General features: G+C 37.4%; 1 protein-coding gene across 2 annotated transcripts in view; it reads right to left on the reverse strand.

The window, feature by feature from the left end:
- erp44 (endoplasmic reticulum protein 44) overlaps positions 1–24,090 on the reverse strand; it is a 123,949-nt gene that overhangs the window by 76,056 nt on the left and 23,803 nt on the right. For both annotated transcript variants that reach the window (XM_069913565.1, XM_069913566.1), the window contains exon 2: positions 160–232. In XM_069913565.1, the coding sequence (XP_069769666.1) occupies positions 160–232 (73 nt within the window). The remainder of the gene's footprint in view (positions 1–159; positions 233–24,090) is intronic.

Below are 24,090 nucleotides of genomic sequence, written 5' to 3' on the forward strand. Positions count from 1 at the left end.
AGTTCATTTTGCCATCTTGTCTTTGAAAGAAATGCATTTGTGTGATGCTTCATTCACACATTTTCAAATACATGATCTTGGGTACCTTAGACTTAAAGGATTTATTTTAAATCTTATTCCAATCCCCAAAATTACATAAAATTATGAAAAAGGACTTACCCAAGATTTCATCTATATTCCCACTATCAAGATTTATTATTTCACTGTGAGTTAGAGTACTAAACCACATAGCCTGAAAAATAGAAATGAAAGTTTTGTAATAAATGACATTGTTTTATTTATTTGATGCAGGTTAATAAGGCAAATCATTGATACCAGTTATGAATCAGCAAAGAACAGCATGTATTAATGGTATTCAATTCTTCTTTTGAATCCAGACCTGTCCTTTCAGTTATTTAATTTTGTAGTTCAAGCACATAGTATTTAAATGTAATTTTGTATCTGATTCAGATTTATGTTCATATTTGCTATTAAAAGAAAATAGTGATGGGAATAATCTTCATGCTGACCTACCCCTTAAAAGACATTTCAATTTAATATTAGCCAAATATAAAAACATTTGGAATGGAAATAGGATCTGCTTCTTCGGTAGACGTTTCCTTTTTTCCCCCACTTGCCTTGCAGTATTCTCCAATTTTGGTATTATTTTTAATCTTATTTTAACTAGTGTAAAACTATTAGTATTTTGCTGAAAAGAAAACAAAATAAAATAATTCAAATTCATTTCATTACTCAGCAGCACTCAAGCTTGGGGAGTGATAGACATTTTGAAAGAATCTTTCATAGGTTGAAAAATCTAAGAATTGAGTCTTTGAGCCTTAGTCTCTTCAGTTATTGCAAGGTAAACATATGGAGTATTCCCTTTTGTACAAATATTAGAAATATAATTGTTTGCTCATGTTCAACATAAAGCAGATGAAGAGAGAGTTTTTTTTTTAAAAAAGCTACTAAAAATCAGGGCAAGAGAATAATCTACAGTACTCCAGATTATATTGTACCAAGACTAGGAATAAAATCTTTGGGTTTCTCAATGAAGTAACACCAATTTCACTCATTATGAATGCTCAACTAAACACTCATATTTGATCTACATTTATGTAATGAACAATACTCATTATGAGTGCCAAATTAAACCTCAATCCAGGAACAGCTGTGTTGCTTTAAAGACGAGTTTTTATTCTGTTTGTTTTACGAACCCAGAGGATTCCAAAACCCAGCAGCAATAGAAATGCACCAAGATTATGGTTACTTAAACAAAAGTTGCTTTTAATTTTCTTTAAACATAACAGGATCAATCTTAAGCTTATTACTATTAACTTAACCCAACTTAATCCCCTTCTAATTCTAAGTGCACATGTATGTAATGTGTACAAGTTCACAATGCTTATCAATATGTTTAGTTGATGATGTTATTCAACAGTAAAATCATCTTTGATCAGTTTTAAAACAAAGGTAACTTTACCAGCATCTGGTTTAGATAATTATATCACCACGTGACTAAATTATACTAGATAAATGAAAAATTTACTGGCCAAATCTTTCGTGTGCCACATTAACTTACCTTTACTTAATGTGCTCCTACTTCACTTTTCTGCTATTAATACATCTACCTTTAGAATTCTTATTGTACACTGAAAGGCACACATTATCTAAATGGAATAGACATAAATATGAAGGGAATGGAGAGATAGGGATGTACTGGCAGAAGTGATTGAGTTAAATTTGGCATCATGTTTGATGCAGACACTGAAGGCCAGGGCCTGTTGTTCAAAATTATTTTTGTAAGACAAAATATTGCTCTTGGATATTTAATTGTATTCTACTTGTAAAATCTGAATAATCCTTTACAACAATGTCATCACTGGTGTGAATTTAGGATTTTGTAACTGTTTTTGGATTCCATCACGATCATCTTCTGGAGGACAAAAAAAAATCCTTTCCACATGGCAAGCTGCAGCAACAGCTGTTTTAGCCAAGAGCACACACCAAGAGACAGGTTCATGTTAGAATACTAACACAATCCTTCACATTTTAGAAAGAGAATTTTAAGGGAACATGGAAGGAGCTTTGGCTGTTGTTATTGGGGGAGTGGTGAGAGGAGACAATACAACAATCCCTGGGGGCGGGGGGTTTGGGAGTAAAAACTGGATAATATTCAGAGAAAGACCAATAATAATGACACTAAAATACAAAAGGAATATAAAGAATATACAGAGGAGAAATATTTTCAAGTTCAGAACTGCTGGTATTGCTCTTCATTGAGAAGTGAAGGAACATGTCCTTACTCCTTTCCGGAACTCAGAGCTTGGAACCAGTTGGAAGGATCAGGTGGAATGAATGCAGAGGTTTGTTAATGTTATCAATGGCAATGCCTTTAATTTATCCCTACAAATGTTTAATTTTAAAAAAACTACTAAATAGATTTCAACTAGTCCCAAATGAACCTGATCAGATATATTTGGAAGTAGATTTAAAGAGCCATTGTCAAAAGGCCACCAGGGCAGCCTGCATGCAAGGCCCCAGGAATTGCCTTTTGAGGCCTAATTGCTACACACTAAGTTCTGAATCAATGGGCCTGAAAAATGGGTTGTATGCCACATACAGTAATGCAAGCAGGATCCTCCCCAGAAAGTTCTCAACTTGAATTTCAATGAGCAAAGAATTGCTGGACAAAGTCAGCAGACCAGACAGCATCCATGAATAGAAGTGGTCAGTCAACATTGCAGGTCTAAACCCTTTTTCAAAGCCGAGATAGAATAGGTGAAATTACATACACAAAAGGCATGAGCATAATGCTGGTTATTTCAGTTTGTGAAAGCTAGGTCATAGCAAAGATACAAAGTGAGGCAAACCAATTGCTGTTGACATGTTCATAGAAGCTAGAATTTATTATTCTGAAAGGCTCAGACCTCAAATTTTTCAATATCTGAAACTGCAAGCAAGACAAATAACAGTGTTTAAACAGTACAATTAAAGAGGCCACAGCTCAAAACTTACATGGATGAAGCAATAGACAAGATGGACATAAAAATAGGGATCATAGAGAAGAGAGAATTGTTCAAGTTCATGGAAAAATAGTTTGGGAAATTCAATGAATTGCTAGTTCAGGTATTTTCTACATCATTTAGAAGAAAAAAACCTTCGATGTACCGTGATAGATTATGTTGTGTTTGTATTGTTTATAGATATGTTTTTTGGGAGATAAATTGGGGCAGGTATTTTAGTGTAGGTCACATACAAACACTTTAAAACAGATCTTGTTTAAAATACTGAAGCTCTGCTTATGCTAGACAGGCCGGCTCCAAGAGCCTTTGTAAGAGCTTTGGAGAGTGCCCCAGAGACAGAGACAGAATTCAGTTCTGCAGTGTTGCAGCCAGCAGCAGCAGCTGGAACTGGAACAGGACAAGCTGGGAAGCTTGTGGAAAACCCCATTTGGAAGACAGGTTGTGAGTGCATAGTTCAGCCTGGTCGAAGCCCTTCTGGTTCATACAAGAGGAGAGGACTGGTTGTCTCATGTTTCACTTGAAATAAGAAAAAAAAGGACTCTGTGGTGATCTGAAAGATAAAGGTTATCATCTGGAGAACTCTGAGGGGGCAAGTTTCTTTGGCAAGATACTGAAGTGGCTGATTAAAAAGGAATCAGTGTGGGTGTCCAGTGAACAACAAATCTTTCTCTAAAAAACGACAAGAACCTTCCTGAGCAGTAACCATTTACCTTTCAAGCACCAAAGCCTGGTGAACTTTATAAATGTTAAATTCTGAGCACTGTATAAGAATTGCCTGCAACCAGTGAACTTGGAGTAATGAGGTGAGATTGGACTGTGAATCAAAGAACTTTTCTGAACTTAAACATACACATTACATACACATGTGCTTAGAATTAGAAGGGGGTTAAGTTAGGTTAGTTAAGTTAATAATGTTAAGTTAAAGTGTGATTCTGTTTTAATGTTTAAAGATAATTAAAAACAACTTTTGTTTAAGTAACCATTTGTCTTTGTGAATATCTATTACTGCTGGGTTTATGGGTCCTCTGGGCTTGTAACAGTACCATGTATTCTTGCATTCATAACACTTCTGGAACTGCATCCCAGGAATGTATAACATTAAATAAAAACAACGGCTGGTTTCATTGTTTCGAACTTACTGGATTCAACTGAACTAACTATTGCAAAGACATTCAACATCCAACTTACAGATAGTAATGGGAAAAAGGTAAAGGAACCTCAAAAGGTGGTTAACACAAGAGCATATTAATTTGATTGATGTGGAGTGAATGCTCGAGAGCAGTTAATAGAGCAAGTCACAGCTGACAGAACTCGTACAAATTGTATTACATAATGGCAATCCAGGTAGTGATCGTGACAATGTCCTTAAGTAACAGGGGTGGATTTTGAAGTGTTGAATTTCATTGGTGTGCAAAAAAAAAGTGCAGTAAATATTGCTCAAAACATTTTGAGCGGCACGATTAACGTAGCCAGGTTCGAATCTGTCTTTATCTGTAAGGAGTTTGTACATTCTTCCCACACCGGTTTCCTCCGACCCTTCAAAACATACAGGGGTTCTAGGCTAATTGGGGTAGTTGAGTGGCATGGGCTCATGTTCCAGAAGGAACAGATGCTGTTGTATGTATAAATTTAAAATTTAAATTTAAACATAAAAATTTGATTACAAGCTCTGATGACAAAAACTAGGAAATCTTGTGATGATGGGGTGGGTCACACGAGGAGAGGGGGACTGTGAAGAAAATCAATTCTTGATTAGAGGTAAAAATATCTGAAAGAAATAAATGTGGGACAATATAGTTTAAAACATTCTTAATCTTAGAAAATGAATTTATTCATTTACTAAGTTTCATTACACCATTGTAGAAGTATTAAACATTCTACATCGGATAGGAAATAATGCAATGACCTTGACATGGCAAAAACATTTAACATACGAGTCACTATCCCATGGGATCTGGTTATAGGTGGGAGGGAACATGCAGCTGTAGTTTGCTCAGCTGCCACACTGAAAACAGCAGGGAAGTAGTGCCTCACTGCTGGAAATGAAAACAAAATCTTATTAGAATTCTGCTACTGTTTGGAGAACTGTTTTTATTCAACTCAATAGAAAAAGAATCCAAACCTTGCTTTTGTATATAGTGCAAGGTTTTGAAACCCATTTTCCTTAAAACAAGGTGCAAGAGGATTCCATGTACCAAGAGGTAAATGAAAAAAAAATCTGCAGTTGGCTGGATTTGCAATTATACAAGAAACGTGACATCTTTTCAATTACAAGAAATTCAATGGATTCTGGCCTTCGTTCAGTAACAGATTAGTTTGCGATAGATAACTAGATAGTCTCTATCAAAAAGATATGGAAGACAGAATTGAAGAATGATCAGCTTGATAGGTAACTGGCAAAGTGAGCACAAGGGGTTAAATCCTTGAGTAATACATTTGCACTATAAAAAAAATATTTCACTTACAGATTTGGTTAGATAATGAAATTGACAGCAGATTTATAGTGGAAAGAACTCAGGAAACAGGAGCAGGCCATCTGGATCATTGAACCTGCTCTAGTATTCAATAGGATCATGGGTCATCCTGTAATGGACTTGGCTCCAATCATCTGCATGCTCACCACAACTCTATTATTCAAAAAATCTATCCATCTTAAATACATTTAATAAGGCAGCCTCTTTTGCTGCCTTGGACAGATAATTTCACAAATTCTTCACACTATGAACCATACTAACCAAAATACACACAAATATTTTCGTCTTGAATATACACAGTCATTTTCTCCCCTTTTTCCCCCTCCCTTCCCTCCCTCCTTCACCCCCCTCCACACCCACTCAACGTTCAACCTATATGATACATTAAACCCATTAAACAATGTCATCACATAATGAAAATAAACAAGAAATTTGTGTCTTCTACTTTTACATACTGGGTCAGTTCATTTTGTCTTCTCCTTCTGTCCTTTTAGGCGGTGGAGGTCCGTGGTAGGACTTCTCTGTTGTGTTCCATGTACGGTTCACAAGTTTGTTTGAATACTGTGATGTTATTTCTTAAATTGTATGTTATTTTTTCCAATGGAATACATTTATTAATTTCCATGTACCATTGCTGTATTCTCAGGCTATCTTCTAATTTCAAGGTTGACATAATACATTTTTTTGCTACAGCTAAGGCTATCGTAATAAATCTTTTTTGTGCTCCATCCAAATCGAGTCCAAGTTCTTTACTTCTTATATTACTTAGAAGAAAGATCTCTGGATATTTATGATTTTATTTAATACCTGGTTTAGATCTTCCCCAAATTTTTCCACTTTCTCACATGGCAAAATTGCATGTACTGTTGTTCCCGTTTCCTTCTTACAATGAAAACATCTGTCTGATACTGTTGGGTCCCATTTATTTAACTTTTGGGGCGTGGTGTATAGCCTATGTAACCAATTATATTGAATCATGCGTAACCTCGTGTTTATTGTATTTCTCATAGTTCCGGAGCATAGCTTTTCCCATGTTTCATTCTTTATCTTTATGTTTAGATCTTGTTCCCATTTTTGTTTGGGATAACAGCTTGTTTCCTCGTTCTCTTTCTCTTGCAGTTTGATGTACATGCTTGTTATAAATCTTTTAATTATCATTGTCTGTAATCATATATTCAAAATTGCTTCCTTCTGGTAACCTCAGTCTGCTTCCCAATTTGTCCTTCAAGAAGGTTTTCAGTTGGTGGTATGCAAACATTTGCCCTTCATTTGTACAAAAGATAATAATTTATTTCCCGAAAAACAATTTTCTATTCTTTTGATCCCTTTTCTCTCCCATTCTCTAAAGGAAAGGTTAACTATTGTGAAAGGGATTAGTTGATTTTGCGTCAATATTAATTTTGGTAGTTGATAATTTGTTTTATTCCTTTCTACGTGAATCTTCTTCCAAATGTTGAGCAGATGGTGCAGTACTGGTGAAATCCTATGTTGCACCAGCTTTTCATCCCACTTATATAGTATATGTTCAGGTACCTTCTCCCCTATTTTATCTAGCTCTAATCTGGTCCACTCTGGTTTTTCCCTTGTTTGATAAAAATCTGATAGGTATCTTAATTGTGCTGCTCTATAATAATTCTTAAAGTTTTGTAGCTGTAAGCCCCCTTGTTTGTACCATTCTGTTAATTTATCTAGCGCTATCCTCGGTTTTCCCCCTTTCCATAAGAATTTCCTTATTATTTTCTTTAGCTCCTTGAAGAATTTCTCTGTTAGGTGAATTGGTAACGTTTGAAATAGGTATTGTATCCTTGGGAAGATATTCATTTTAATGCAATTTACCCTTCCTATCAGTGTTAGTGGTAAGTCTTTCCAATGTTTTAAGTCATCTTGTAATTTCTTTATTAATGGCTGATAACTTAGTTTGTATAGATGGCCTAGATTATTATCTAGTTGTATACCTAAGTATCGAATTGCTTGTGTTTGCCAGCTAAATGGTGATTCTTTCTTAAACTTTGTGAAATCCGCATTATTCATTGGCATTGCTTCACTTTTATTTGCGTTGATCTTGTACCCCGATAATTCTCCATATTCCTTCAATTTCTTATGTAATTCTTTTATTGATAATTCTGGTTCTGTTAAGTATACTATGACATCATCTGCAAATAGACTGATTTTATATTCCTTCTCTTTTATTTTTATCCCTCTTATTTTATTTTCTGTTCTCATCAGTTCTGCCAGTGGTTCTATAGCTAATGCGAACAGTGAGGGAAATAGTGGACATCCCTGCCTAGTTGATCTGATTAATTTAAATTGGCTTGATATATATTCATTTACTGTCACCTTGGCCAATGGTCCCTAATCTAATGCTTTAATCCAATTAATATATTTCTCTGGTAGGTTGAACCTCTGTAGTACTTTGAATAAATAATTCCATTCTACTCTGTCAAAGGCTTTCTCTGCGTCTAAGGCAACTGCCACTGTTGGCGTCTTGTTTCCTTGTACTGCATGGATTAAATTAATGAACTTACAGATATTGTCCGTTGTTCCTCTTTTCTTCATAAATCCAGTTTGATCTAGTTTTACTATTTTTAGTACACAGTCAGCCAATCTGTTTGCTAATAGTTTAGTTATTATCTTATAATCTGTGTTAAGTAGAGATATTGGTCTATACGATGCTGGTGTTAGTGGATCTTTCCCTGTCGTTAGTATTACTGTAATTATTGCTGTTTTGCATGAATCTGGCATGTTTTGTGTTTCTTCAATCTGGTTCATTACTTCCAGGAGAGGAGGAATTAATAAGTCTTTAAATGTTTTATAGAATGTTTTATATAAAATTAGATCAGCCATGATCGTATTGAATGGCAGAGCAGGCTCGATGGGCCATTTTTGGCCTACTCCTGTTCCTACTTCCTATATTCCTATGTTCCTCTCCCGGCATTTTATTGTTCGGTAGTCGCCAAGGCAAATAGCGCCTTTGGAAGACTACACAAAAGAGTCTGGAAAAACAACCAACTGAAAAACCTCACAAAGATAAGCGTATACAGAGCCGTTGTCATACCCACACTCCTGTTCGGCTCCGAATCATGGGTCCTCTACCGGCATCACCTACGGCTCCTAGAACGCTTTCAGCAGCGTTGTCTCCGCTCCATCCTCAACATCCATTGGAGCGCTTTCATCCCTAACGTCGAAGTACTCGAGATGGCAGAGGTCGATAGCATCGAGTCCACGCTGCTGAAGATCCAGCTGCGCTGGGTGGGTCACGTCTCCAGAATGGAGGACCATTGCCTTCCCAAGATCGTGTTATATGGCGAGCTCTCCACTGGCCACTGTGACAGAGGTGCACCAAAGAAAAGGTACAAGGACTGCCTAAAGAAATCTCTTGGTGCCTGCCACATTGACCACCGCCAGTGGGCTGATATCGCCTCAAACTGTGCATCTTGGCGCCTCACAGTTTGGCGAGCAGCAACCTCCTTTGAAGAAGACCGCAGAGCCCACCTCACTGACAAAAGGCAAAGGAGGAAAAACCCAACACCCAACCCAAACCCACCAATTTTCTCCTGCAGCCGCTGCAACTGTGTCTGCCTGTCCCGCATCGGACTTGTCAGCCACAAACAAGCCTGCAGCTGACGTGGACTTTTACCCCCTCCATAAATCTTCGTCCGCGAAGCCAAGCCAAAAGAAAAAGAAGTTTTTTTAATATATCCTGTATTTCCTCTATTTCAAATGATTTTTTAAATTTATTTTGCTCCTCTTCTTGCAATTTCAGTGGTTCAGTTTTAGCTAGAAACTCATCTATTTTGTCTTCTTTCCCTTCGTTCTCAGTTCGATATAGTTGCTCATAGAATTCCTTGAAGTTTTCATTGATCGCCGTTGGGTTATATGTAATTTGTTTGTCCTTTTTCCTTGATGCCAATACTGTTCTTTTAGTTTGTTTTGTCTTAAGCTGCCAAGCTAGTATTCTGTGCGTTTTTTTCTCCTAGCTCATAATACTTCTGTTTTGTCTTCATTATGTTCTTCTCCACCTTGTATGTTTGTAGTGTTTCATATTTTATTTTTCTGACCGCTAGTTCCCTTCTTTTAGTTGTATCTTCCCTTATTGCTAATTCTTTTTCTGTACTTGCTATTTCCCTTTCTAGCTGTTCTATTTCCCGATTGTAGTCCTGCTTCATCTTAGTTACATAACTTATTATCTGCCCTCTGATGAACGCTTTCATTGCATCCCATAGTATAAATTTATCTTCCACTGATTCCGTACTTATTTCAAAGTACATTTTAATTTGTCGCTCAATGAATTCTCTAAAATCCTGTCTTTTAAGTAGCATGGAGTTTAATCACCATCTATACATTCTTGGTGGGATGTCCTCCAGCTCTATTGCTAATAACAGGGGTGAGTGATCCAATAACAATCTAGCGTTATTTTTGTAGATTATTGTTAAGATTGTTAAGTTGCATAATAAACTATCTATTCAAGACTTACTCTATCATCTGGAGTCCATCAGTATTTCCCTGCCCAGCTGCTACCTTCCCTTGCCATCTCCCTCCATGCCCATTGCAATCAACAGGTTACTCAACTGCTGCAATTTAAAAATCAAACCCAACAGTTGTATTCATGTTACGTTTTTGTGTTCTTAAAGGAGCTCTTGCAATCCACTGAAGCAGAAATTGACAGACCAATAAAAATGGTTTTGAACTTAAAATGTTCATTCTCTCTAACATGCAGTGGTGTAACTCCATAGATTATATCATATGTGTCCCTCCCATCTGCTTTCCCCTTTTCTCTCTCTCCCCTAACACCCCCCCCCCCCCCCCACCCCACCCTACCCTCAGTCACTGGTTTAGCACTGCAGGCTTTGGGACAATTTGCACTAGTACTAATTCAGGTATTTAAAAAGTGTTGCGAAGTGCCATTTAATTGACTCATTTGCTTAGAACTAGTTTTAAGTAGCTGTACAGGACCCCCCCCCCCACATTATTTCAGTCAGAATTATTGTAGAAAGCATGGTTTAATTTCTAGAACATTTATTTTTCTCTTAGGCAACAGACTTGTAAACTGGCTTGTCATGCTGTGCTGTCAATAATGAAATAGTGACAGACATTCCTGTGGTTCAGTGCATACAAAAATTTGTATCATATAATGGAGGTTTCACGTCTTCATGTATTGTGCCAGGGGTATATTAGTAATCCACTCTCCCCCTGGCAGTGGCTTTTCTAATTAGCATTACATCTGGTGCCCTGCATAGTTTGATTGCTGAACTAAATCAGTTCTGATTTTCTTTCTGTAGGGACACAGCGATCCAAAGCAGAAACTATTCTAATGAATATTTTCTCAAAATTTGAAAGCCCTTCAGTTATCTTCCACAATCCTAATCTGGATTGACAGAGCCTTGAGGTACAAATACACAGGTGTCCATGGATCACTCTAGTCCCTGATGCACTTGTGCTGCCATGTGTGCTTATCTTGTTGAGCTTGGAGATTGAGAGTCTACCCTCAAGAGCTGGGTAACAGACTTTTATCCTATTGTTGTCTTCCAGTTGCATAATAGACCCTAAAGTATGGTACAACCACCTTTGAATTTTGTCTGGAGGTCAATCAACATGTAAAGCTCTGGGATTCCCTGCAGCATTCCAACAAACAGCAGGTTTTAACAAAAAGACAGTTGTGAAAATTTTTTTCCCCTCATCAACTGGTAAGCAATTTGAATGATTTGGGTATTGGTGTGTACACTGCTGTTTCCCTGTGTGCATATCAACTCAAATTTACTAACAATATTATAAATAAAACCATTATTCTCTCTCTATATATTTATTTATTCATTTTGTTTTCTTTTTAGCAGGGCTGGTGCTTAAAATATAGGGATAAAAAATGCCAAGAAACATCATAAACAGACAATATCTTCCAGATACGATTTTGTTGTACAAGCAACATGCAGATGTGCATTGAGATAACATGAACATTTGGAAGTGTTAAAAAGAAATGCGATATGGTGTCAAAAATTCTTTCTTGCTGCAGCCAAACATACACAATATGCACCAACGACACGAGTACAAATTTAATTACCACAATATGTGAAGTTAGTAAAGAAAAAAAATTAGACAGATATTCCATTGCATTCTGTGCAAGAAAAATGACATCTAAGTAGTGCCGACAGATCTGTGCGTCCCAGAGTAGTTTATAGTTAGGATTAAGACAGTATGGGAAGATGTTCAAGAGCCTAATGGCTGTTTAAACAATTGTTCTTGAATCTTGAGGTGCCAGACTTCAGGTTTCTGTAATTTTTGTCAAATGTAGCAGAGAGAATATAGTATGACTAGGGCAGTCAGGATCATTTAAGATGTTAGCTGCCTTTTTTTAGTAGGCATCACTCATAAATGCCTCCAATGGACAGATATGCCATTCTCTGAAGTTCTTTGGCATTCCAGTTTTTAAAACCAGACTAAGGTGCCCTCATTCTTTCCATGATACATGTGTAGAAATTTATATTCCACTGCATGCCAAATCTCCTCAGACCTCAAAGGTAAAGGGGTTGACAGTCAGCATGGAAGAAAATCTACTGGAGGAACTCAGCAGGTCAAGAGCATCAATGGGAGGGAAAAAATGTGTTGGGCTGAAACCCTTCATTAGCTTAGATAGCTTGTATAAATGAGGACAAGATTAGAAGGGTTTGGCTGCAGCTAGTAAATATGAGAGAGAGGTGAAAGATCACAGTGGTGGTTAATTAGCAGATGTCAGACAGGAAAAATGGGCAAGAGAAACAAAGTGGTCAGGTGTAGTAGGTAATTGGTAGGAACAAAGGGTGCCAGTGTTGGAATCGGACATGGTACAAATAGTGGTATAATGGGATACCAGATTAAACCTAGGAGGGGAATGCAAGAGGAAGGAGGTAGATGTGGATGGAAAAGAGGGCAAAATTGGTGGGGATGGGAGGGAAAAAAAAAAGGAGGCATTATCCCAAATTGGAAAATTCAATTTTCATACCTATGGCTATGCAGATCAAGTGTAGTTCCTCTGGCAGAGAAGACCAAAAAAAAGGTGAGTGAGGAAATGAGAAGGGGAGGGGGGTTGAAATGGCATGCAACCAGAAGTTCAAAATGTGGTTGGATCAGAACACAGATGCTCTGCAAAGCAGTACCAAAGGCCAGGCATTTAAATGGTGTCCAGAGGCACCTCTCCAGATAAAGATAGCAATTAATATTTCAGTATCAGAGGCTTGTGTCATAGGGCTTAATGCTTAGTAGGGAGTCAGAGCAAACACTTAATCCTTCAGATTCCATTAACCATTTTGATTTATAAGACAATTATGACGGCCTTTGCTTCCAGTAAATTCTTCAAAATAAAACATTCAAGGAACAAATTTTTTTTGAAGTATGATTAGTTTAATATTCACATTCATGAGAAGAGTTTTAGGTTACAAAGTCTATTTCCTCAAGAAACCAATTCTCTTTGCCTACTGGCATTGGGATAGAGAGTCAGATAGCGCTCGACATGTCGAACAATGATATGGTTGATCATATCAAATTCTACAACTCCAAAGGCAAATTGAGATGAGTTTATTATGGTAAAGTAACAGTATGTAACCTTTTGGCTTAGAAATAAAAATTCCATCAAGTATACTCACCCATCTCCAAACAGGACGAGGTAAAGGTATAGAAGTTGGAAATTATAAAATTATACATGACAGAGTAACCAGCAGGAAATTATTCCCCATATGAAAGGTACACACCACAAAAACAAATCCAGAATAGTGCTTAAACATGTTTTCTTGCACACACCACCTCAAGTATTCCTTTAGTGATGTGGATCACCAAAAACAAACCCACAGACCTCAAGTGGAGAGTGGGATCTGGCAAGCTCAAGCATTTGGCAGACCATTAACAGGAATTTGTTTTGAGGGAAACAGAATTTTTTTAAATGTATATAAAAAATTACAACTTTTACAATGCAGGTACTTATTTATATACCTTAAGTCTTTGCCATATTACTGTGGACCGACACAAACCCATGGATCTTGGTCCATAGATCACAGGTTGAAAAATACTGATTTCAGGTCAGATTTAAAAGGAGGCGTTTTTCATCCACACAGCATCAAATACACTTGACAAAGTGGTGGAAACATCTGCTGACAGCATTTAATTTAGGTAAGTACCTGAATCACCCAGGCATAAGTGGTTATGGGTAATGAACCAAGATGGGGATACTTTCTTGTGGGTCTCCACTGGCGGCTGTCTCAAAAGGCCCACTTCCATGTTATATGACTAAGAATATCATTTCTCTCCTTTTCCCAACGTATTGCTTAAAACTTATGGTTATCCATTCTTATGAGGTTCAGTTTAGTGTTGAAAAGGAACATTTTACCACAAAGGCACTTTATAGATGCTAAAGTGACAGTATTAAAAGAAAAATGGGTGCGTAAATATCAGGTACTCAGTACAATATACATACATGCTTGTGTGAGGTGTAGCCCCAAAATTAATTCTAGGACTTTTATAGTGTAATTGCATTAATGAATCAGATATATTATTAAAATTTGCATATTTACATTTAAATTCAGGTCAGCTGGGCAGTAAACCAAAACAAGTAGTAGAAACAACAGAACCTAGGCAATATTTGCAAATTAAAAGTAGTGTTTGAATCATACAATTCTTAAAACAGTGTGGAAAAGGACCTCAAAACAAATTCCTTCATCTCTAATTTTAAAACCCTGGGCAGCAGAGAAAAGAAAGGAGTACCTGTTCAGATAGAGAGAAAAAATATTGGCTTTAACTTGCATACATCCACTAGAGTTCATTTCAGTTGAAGGTTAAAAAAAAATTCCAGAGGTCAACAATGGACAGGAGAGATACTCAGCCCTCTTGCAAATTGTAAAGAAAAAAATAACAGCAGTGCTAAAAGATCAACTTTTTTTTTTGCTCAGGTCTGGGGTCAAGGTAGAAAGGTTCCAATTGGCACGAGTCAGAAATGCATTTTCAAGAAGGCACTTGGCTGGCTTGGGTGAATATCCCAGACAGCAACATTTTGATCAAGTTAAAATAAATTTCCTTGTCCAAGGAAATGACACAAGGAAGGATGGAGGAATAAAATGAGAAATCTGTTTTGCCAGGATGCAGCAACTGCTTGACATATTAATAACTTATTTTTAAAGAGTTTCCAGCAGCTCCAGTTTTTTTTTTAAAAAAGAAAATTTATGTCAGGCAATTCAAACTGTGATACTCCTCCACATTAATCCTCACTGCATACAATTGAAAATCCTGTCACTGATCAGTTTGAAAATGAAAATTAATCACTGATGCTAATTTTATAATCTGTAGTTTAATAGGGGGAAAATAGCAGAGGCAGATTCTGTCATGGGAAGGGGAGGGCGGGGGGGGGGGGAGTGGAATTCAGAAGATAGCAAATGTCTAAAAAAACCAGGCTTCAAGAATGCCTGGAGATGGAAAAGTAGTGATGGATTAATGCTTTAACACTAAAGGCACAAATAAGTAAATTGTTTCACTGAAATGGCAAGGGGAATAGCAAAACAAACAAGAAAAAGTGAAGGATAGGCAAAAGCTTTTGTAGCGAAGATGGAGGATACCCAAATCAAATCAGCAGGAAACTCAAAACCAGCATGGCATAGATGAGTGAGCTACGAGTGTAGGAAGTAGCTTCTTCAATCCAAACATCAACACTTCTAAAACCAAAGACTCCCTGCTTATGCTGATCATTTTTAGCTTTTTGATTTTTCTACTTTTAAGAAACCCCCATTTCCATCCAATTCTATCTCTTCCTCTCAGTATTTATTTTTATCCCTCCTCCTAATGGTTTTTTGTGCTACCCTTTCCTCCACCTCCTGTCCTCTGCTATCACCTCTAGGTCCCTCCTCCAATTATTGTAACCAGGGTTCGAATCCTGTACTGTCAGGGGTTTGTACGTTCTCAGAGTCTGGAAAATGTACTGGGGTTGTAGGCCAATTGGGAGTCATTGGGCAGCACAGGCTTGTGGGCCAAAATGGCCTGCTACAGTGCTGTATGTCTAAATATGTATATTTTTAAAAATGTTAAAAATTTAACTTTTCTGTTTTAATATCACACACTCAGCAGACTGACAATGCTAAGAAGCTGATAACCAATATGCAGGTTTTGAAAGGACGGCTTCAGCTGAGACCTCACCTGTCTTGACTAAACATTTCCTCAAGAAACGAATTTAGAATCTCTTAACAAAGTTTTGTATTTTCCAATATCTTAAACTTTTCCTTCATTCTACTACAAGAAATCAAAACTCTTAACTGAAGAGACTGCCAACGAGTGGAGCACAGAAAGTCAAGTGCTCTTGTACACGAAACAAAGTTAAGCAAGTGCAACAATTGAAAAAGCAAATGGCATATGAACTTGTATTTCTAGATGTTTGGATTTGAAACACTTAATATTAAAACTATACTGTTTGATGGCAAGACCACAACTAAAATACTCATGATTTCCTTATTTAAGAAGGGAAATATCGTTGGAGAGTCCAGAAGAGATTAACTAAAATAATTCCTGGGATTAAAAAGTTGTCCTTTCATTAACACCTAAAAAAAAATTAAATCTATAATCTTTGGGTACATGACAAAATAAATTGCAAGATGTTTCCACAAATGGGAGAGTTACATTAGTTATCAATGAAAACACATTTTTTTTTGCACAGGATGGCAAATCTCAAACTCTACTCTAGGAGGATTGTAGAAAATGGATTATTGCATGCATTTAAAAAGGTAAATTATTTTGAAAAAAAGAGAAATCGAGAGCTGCGTAGAACTGACACTAAAAAGGAGACGATCATACTAAATAGTTAAGCATGCTCATGCTCCTTTCCTTTTTTTTTAAAAAGCTTTATTTAAAATTTTATAACATGAATAAGATACAAGATTACATTTTAAAAAATTTAAAAATGAAATAATGAAATTACAATACAACATCAGTAATCTAAACAAACTATACCCCCCCAATAATTATTACACATTAATAAACCGACTCAAATTAATCCAACCCCCCCTCCTTCTCCCCACACAATAAAGAGTGAAGGATTAATAAGATTAGTAATATATGCATGAGAAAAAAACCCACTTACAAATAAAACAAAAATATTAAACAATAACCAATTCTTAAAAAATAATTATAGCATGAGAAAAAAAGATTAAAAAAAATTTTCTCTATAAAAATAAACCTTCACCAAATATCAACTAACTTCACATCTATCATATTAGTCACATAAACCACCATCTTAAAACAAAATCCAAACCTCATTAAGCATTATACAATTCAATTTTAGTACTCTTCCACCATTTTTCCCTTTTGCTCTTGAATACTTATCCAATAAAAGCCCCAATACCACATTTAAATATCCCCAATCATTACTTTAAAATTCACATATCCAAATAATAAAAACACATCTACAAAACTATATCTTCAACAAATGAAGCATAAACAACAAACAAAATTCAAGCCTTATTAAGAATTGTACAATTCAATTTATAACTTTCACCATTATTCCCTTCGTTTTGTAACTAAGATAATAAAATAATTTACACCAGAATTACCACTCCTTTCACCTTGAAGTTAAATAAAAAATAAAAAGCTTATCCATCCCATTCAGATTTAAATTTCAAATATTCCTTATCTACTAAATAAACTTTACAAAAAAAAAACCACATCAACTTTTAATTTTTTAAACAAGCAAATACTTTCTTATACTTAATAAAATTATTAAAACCGTAAGTATTAAAACAAAATTTAAATTTAAACATTACTTAAAAGAACACACAAAAAAAGGAAAAAAAAAGAGAGAAAGAAAAAAAAACACTCCCTCCCCTTATCCCCTCCTAAAACAACAAAAATTTAAAACATTTTAAAAATAATAAAAAAAACCTTCACTCCTCAATCCAAAAATTAATAAGAAAAAAAAACCAGGCAGGAGGCAACTGCTACCTCCTCCTGGGTCAACCGCTCATTGTGGTAACTCCCACACAATATCGGGTGTGAGATAACTCACACGTAGCTGATGACTTCTGGAAAATAGTGCCCACCCAGCTCCCTCTCCCAACTCACATTTCACATAAACTATCATCATTATTTAAAATTTACTCAAAAAGAGAAAAAAAAATTCTTTTTAGTATTTTTTTAATCAACTTTATCACTTCAACCACCATTATTTCCATTTCTCCTTGGAATTCGATTCCCATCTTGTATCTCCACTCTCTTTGGAGACCGTGGAGGACTAAGTCTTTCCTGAAATTGTATAATTGGTAATGATTGAGCAAAATCCATAGCTTCCTTAGGATCATCAAAAAATTTTGATTGGTAACCATCTTGAAAAATCTTCAGTACCGCAGGATATCTAAATGTTCCTTTATAACCATTTTTCCACAACACTTCTTTCACAGAATTAAATTCACGTCGTTGAGACATAACTTCTTGACTCAAATCTGGATTAAAAAAAACACGATTATTCTGAACCATCAAAGGAGATCTTCTTTGTTGTGCACTTCTTATGGCCACACGCAAAATTGTCTCTCTATCATAATAATTTAAACAAAGAAACAAAACAGGTCGTGGCTTTTGTCCAGAAGAAGGCTTTCTTCTCAAAGCTCTATGTGCACGTTCCAGTATTAAGCCTTCCGGGAACTTATCTTGTCCTAATACTTGTGGAATCCACTCAGTAAAGAATTTCCTTGGATCTGATCCTTCCATATCTTCTGGTAAACCAACAATTTTTATGTTATTCCGTCTGGATTGATTCTCCAAATAATCAACCTTTTTCATGAAATTTTTATTCTGAATTTGTAAAGTTTCAATTATTTTATTGACACCTTGTAATTGATCTTGTACCTCAACTAAACCTTGGTCACAAAAATCAAGTCTTTCATTCGTTTTAAACTTAAAAGCTCCATAATCAGCCATCTGTTGAGCATTAATATCCACCAAGGTATTAAGTTTAGTATCAAGTTGATCTAAAGCTTTAACAAATTCTTTCAATATAGCAGTTAACTTAGATTCAAGATTCTTAAGAAACTTATCCACTGAAGTAGATTCAGACACAGTAGGGTCCAGTTGTTTCTGAATAGCCAAAAGGTCTTGTATTCCCTCCCTTAATTTAACTGCTTTTCTTGCAGTGTGACTTCGTGTAGAAACCCCTGCCATAAACTCCCCAGTAATATTTGGAGGTTGATGGCGAGGGTTATCCCCAAGCCATATTCTGTCAAGCATCTCCGACACATCGAGGTCTATCGGAATCTTAATTTCAGGTGGTGCACTTCGCAGCGCCACCACTACATCAGTCAGTGGACGGCCCTTTAACTGCAAGCCTTCAGCTGGCAGCTTCCCAGCTGTTTCAGCTGTCAAAGGCTCTGTGACAGCGCTCATAGCGGGCATTGACTGAAATACACGCACCCGGCTAGCCCTTTGTTCTAAGGGCTGCTGGGTGCCATTTTTAAAGAGCCCTACCGGCAAAGAACAGAGCTCCGCTGCTGATTCCTGTGCTTCTCCTCCTGGATCCATTCCACGCTGAGTCCTGGCTTCTTGTAAACAAGTAGGCTCTGATATCTTCGGAAAATGTAATTTCTTAACAATCTGTTGCCATTTTTTCTTGCTTTTTTTCAACAATTGTACCATTGGAAACTAGTTTAACAGCTCTAACTATATCTAACCTTGAAAAGATTTTAACGGGCATTTAACGACAAAACAACACCAAAGAGTTGGGAGAGGACTGGAAGGCACGTCTATTCCTTACGCCATCTTGCCACACCCCCCCTCATGCTCCTTTTCCACCCATACTTTTTTGTGTGATTAAGAAAGAATAAAGTACCAAATGGAAAAGGCTGATAATGGGACAAAGGAACCAAAGTTGTGAATGGATGAAAATTAAATACTGGAAAATTTGAAATTATAATGCTCTTATGAAAACTACAAACTCAGAGTTCAAAACACTGAAATATGCAGTAAATCTTCCCTCTGTACTCTCTCTTTTACCTTTTTCCATGGAGATCAAAGTTCTATAGTACTATGGGCTAGCCAAAGCCCACTTTCCCCCCCCTCCCCAGGGGATTTAGCACAACTTCCTTTGTTTTCAAATGTGTAACACAAGTGATTTGCATATTTACAATAATTCGGCCAAACCTACCACCTCGCAATCGATATATAAATTTCTCACTTTATTATTATTGTATTAGTCACATATTTAGAAATTGTCCATCAAACCAGTTAGTGAAACCTTTATACTATAAAGGAAGATTAGATTAAAATACTTGTAGAAATGTTTTTATTTGCCTTTATCATGGAGGTTTTTACTTTACATTGCATGGTCACAATGAAACTTTGGAACTAATTATTAAACAGTTTTTTTTAAATTTAAATTTTACTTATAGCACAGTAGAAGGAGATTGCAGCCACTTAAACCTCTGCCACCCAATTACACCCAAATCAACCCATAATCCTACAAGTTTTGGAGGGTTGGAGGCAACCAGAGAACCCAGAAGAAACTCATACAGAGTAAATATATACAAACTTTTAACAGGCAGCATTTGATTCAAACCCAGGATGCTGCCGCTGTAATAAAGCCATACAAACTGCTATACCACCCTTAGTTATGTTTTTTTAAATTTAAAATTTGATGCGCAGTCTATACATGGACAATTATGTATAGTTAAAATAACTCTAGAATGAAGTGTAGGAAAAAATAAACAATTTTCATAATTGTGATATTAAATGATTTGAAAAGCTGCTACTTATTTGTAAAGGTTGTGGAAAGTCAAGAGAGAAATAATGTAAACACATTGCCCAAAGTTAATGGAAATATTGGGGGTGGTGATCTATTTATTGACCTACGTTAAAAGCATGAGAACATTGAAAACCATGAAATTAAATTATAAGGAAGTATCTAAGTATAATCAATCTATTTTTTTTAAAAATCCATAGAAATTTCTTCCCCAACTCTGACTGCTTTCAAAGATTGAATTGTGGTTTATGTCCAACTTTAGTATGTTCCAACTAGACCACTCATTTTGTCCTCAAACCTTGCATCAGTGCCACCATCTTTTGCATCTGATAACCACCTTTGTACTTCTCTTCCCCCCCCCACCCCCATCCCTGCCACCTTTCCCTTTGTTTTGTCATATGTGAAAGAGAAAATATTCAATGCACATTATTATTTTTGTTTAAAGACCAGACTTGGATATGTTAATTGGAAAATGGCATTGCTGATAGTATAGCAGGAACTAGTTCTTTTACTCCAGTCCCAGATTTGAATTTGAGTGCAGAGGATGGATAGGATCCCAGATTCGACAAACTGAGTGCTCACGATGTTCTGGAACATGTTGATCTATTTTTGACAGTACCTGTTGTAGATCTAACTGAAATCCAAAGTGCAAATCTTGCAACAGGACAAGAGACTTTGTGTGGTCTACAGAACATTCAACATGTACCGTAAATGGAAAGTGAAGGAGTTCTCACCCATAGGAAAAAAAATCTCAGGGTTGTATATAATGTCCTGTATGTATTTTGACAATAAATCTGAAATCTAAATCTCCAAAACAGAATTGTTCTGCAGTGAAAAATTTTTAAAATCTGTCTAGCAAAGAAATCTTGATTAAGATGCATTTCAGTCTCTACTTTCTCAGAAGTTTGCAAAGGTTTGGTATAATATTGGAAATCCTGGCAAATTTCTGTAGATAAATGGTGGAAAGTGTGCTGACCAGCTGTGTCACAGTCTAGTATAGAGACACCAATATCCTTGAATGCAAAACATAGCAGACACAGCCCAGGACATCACAGGCAAAACCCTCCCCACTATCAAGAACATCTGCAGGGATTGCTACTGTCAGAGAGCAGAAGCAATCATCAAGCATCCACACCACCCAGTATATGCTCTCTTCTTGCTGCTACCATCAGCAAAGACAAATAGAAGCCACAAGTCTCGCACCAGACTAAAAGAGGTCTCCGAGGGCCTGCTCAACCTGCAGACTACAAATGGGGCACCAACTAATCGTGTTGGGGTCCTGGAAGGCAAGATGGGGAAAGAAAGTTTGGAAGACGCAGCCAATGGGGTTGGCCAAAAAAAAACTCAGCTGATAGATAAGTTGGACTATCTGGTAGACTACAATCAGCACAATAACATTAGACTATTGGGCCTGAAAGAGGGGGGCAGGGGGGGTGTTACAGAGTTCTGTGTTGTGCATTGGCCTATGTGTTGTGTGGTTTTGTGTTAAAAAATGACAGTTTGCCTTAGAGAGCCAAGGTGAAGGTGGACTGCTAAGAGAGTTGGAGACAGACTGAGCATGTGCAGAAAGTGATTTAAAAATTTCTGGACTTGGATGATAAACCACCACTGGGTGGTGCTGTGGAGTGGAAGAAGGGCCAGAGCAGGAGTCATGGTCTGGAGGACAGTTTAGAATGTTGGGATTTCAAAAAGGATGAATATTCCGAAGGCAGCCAGAAGGATCCGGACCAAGCCAGTGATTCCTCTCTCTGAAAGCAACACAAGGCAACTTCAAATTTTGTGCTCTCTCTCCCTCAAAGATCTTTTGGCTTCAGTTTACCAAGCAAACTAAATTTTGTTTATGATCTTTGCTTCAGTTGAGATCGAAGTTTTGTGAGACTTGTATGTTTTGTGTCTAAGTTTTTCTGTGGGCTGGTTGGAAATATAACTTAGACTTTAATTACATATGTTATATTTAGGCTGGGGAATTTATTAGTTTTACACTGTTCTTTGGCTTGGCTTCGCGGACGAAGATTTATGGAGGGGGTAAAAGTCCACGTCAGCTGCAGGCTCGTTTGTGGCTGACAAGTCCGATGCGGGACAGGCAGACACGGTTGCAGCGGCTGCAGGGGAAAATTGTTGGTTGGGGTTGGGTGTTGGGTTTTTCCTCCTTTGCCTTTTGTCAGTGAGGTGGGCTCTGCGGTCTTCTTCAAAGGAGGTTGCTGCCCGCCAAACTGTGAGGCGCCAAGATGCACGGTTTGAGGCGATATCAGCCCACTGGCGGTGGTCAATGTGGCAGGCACCAAGAGATTTCTTTAGGCAGTCCTTGTACCTTTTCTTTGGTGCACCTCTGTCACGGTGGCCAGTGGAGAGCTCGCATATAACACGATCTTGGGAAGGCGATGGTCCTCCATTCTGGAGACGTGACCCATCCAGCGCAGCTGGATCTTCAGCAGCGTGGACTCGATGCTGTCGACCTCTGCCATCTCGAGTACTTCGACGTTAGGGATGAAAGCGCTCCAATGGATGTTGAGGATGGAGCGGAGACAACGCTGGTGGAAGCGTTCTAGGAGCCGTAGGTGATGCCGGTAGAGGACCCATGATTCGGAGCCGAACAGGAGTGTGGGTATGACAACGGCTCTGTATACGCTTATCTTTGTGAGGTTTTTCAGTTGGTTGTTTTTCCAGACTCTTTTGTGTAGTCTTCCAAAGGTACTATTTGCCTTGGCGAGTCTGTTGTCTATCTCATTGTCGATCCTTGCATCTGATGAAATGGTGCAGCCGAGATAGGTAAACTGGTTGACCGTTTTGAGTTTTGTGTTATAGAAATTTGAATAGTAACCAGTGGGCATTCTTATAAAAGGAGGGATTTTGAATTAAAGTTTGAAGGAGAATTTTTTGTTCATAAAGTAATTGTTCATCTTTACCCCTGTGTGATATGCCTGCTTTGTGGTTGCTGGTTTGATCTTGTAACAGGGAGGTGGTAGGGGCAGGCAGAAGAGAGAGGAAGGGAAGGACTCAGTGGTGTTCTTTGAACACTGGATTCCCCAAGTGTTGGAAAGGGATTGATTTAGAGCCCCCCAACCATAGAAAGGGCTGATCGGACATTTTTCCCCCCCACCCCAAAATCAATGCCAGAGGCCAGTTCTGATCTGGTTTGTTAGTAGCCAGGATGGGGAAATAGTCCTAAGGGCAGTGATGTCCCAGTCAAAGGAGAATGGGGGCAGGGTAGGGGTGGGTTGGAAAGACTGATGCTCTTCCCTGTCCAAAGTCTTGCGCTGCTAAAACAATGAAAATAATTTGACCAGGTCAAGAAAATATTGAGAGATTAAAAAATGTACCATATGTGATGCTTTACCTGGCCACCCAAAAAAAAATCAGGCTATGTGCTCAGCAATTATCAGGAAATGTGCAAGCTTGCAAGAATACAAGCTGAATCAAACTCCTGAAGGAGCAATGTACAGAATGCCTTAGAAGGTTGGGGGGGGGGGGGGGGGGGGAGAGAGGGAGGAAGAGATCATTACAGTCTAATTATTGACTCACGAAAATAATTTAGACAATTGAGGCTTTTGATGTACATAGTGGCCGGGGTTTTGATAAAGATTTAGAATGATCAGAGGGAATGGAGGGCTATATATTTTTCCTTCGTTTTTTTTCTTTAAAAATGTATAAACAGGGAAGATGCTATGCCAGTCTGCCGTGCAGACTGGCAAGAGAGAAGATGGCACACGAGGAGACTCAAAATAGGTGGGAAGATGGCACAGGAGCAGAGAGGAGAGGCACCCAAATAGAGGACGGGAACATTTTGCTTGTTAACTTTGATATTTTGGAGTTTTAAGGTTTACTTTATTTTATCTTGGTTTGTCTATGGGGAAGGGGTAGGAGGATTTTGTCTTTTTTTCTCCCCCCT

This window comes from Narcine bancroftii, chromosome 1 (assembly GCF_036971445.1).
Source record: "Narcine bancroftii isolate sNarBan1 chromosome 1, sNarBan1.hap1, whole genome shotgun sequence".
Classification (NCBI taxonomy): Eukaryota; Metazoa; Chordata; class Chondrichthyes; order Torpediniformes; family Narcinidae; genus Narcine; species Narcine bancroftii.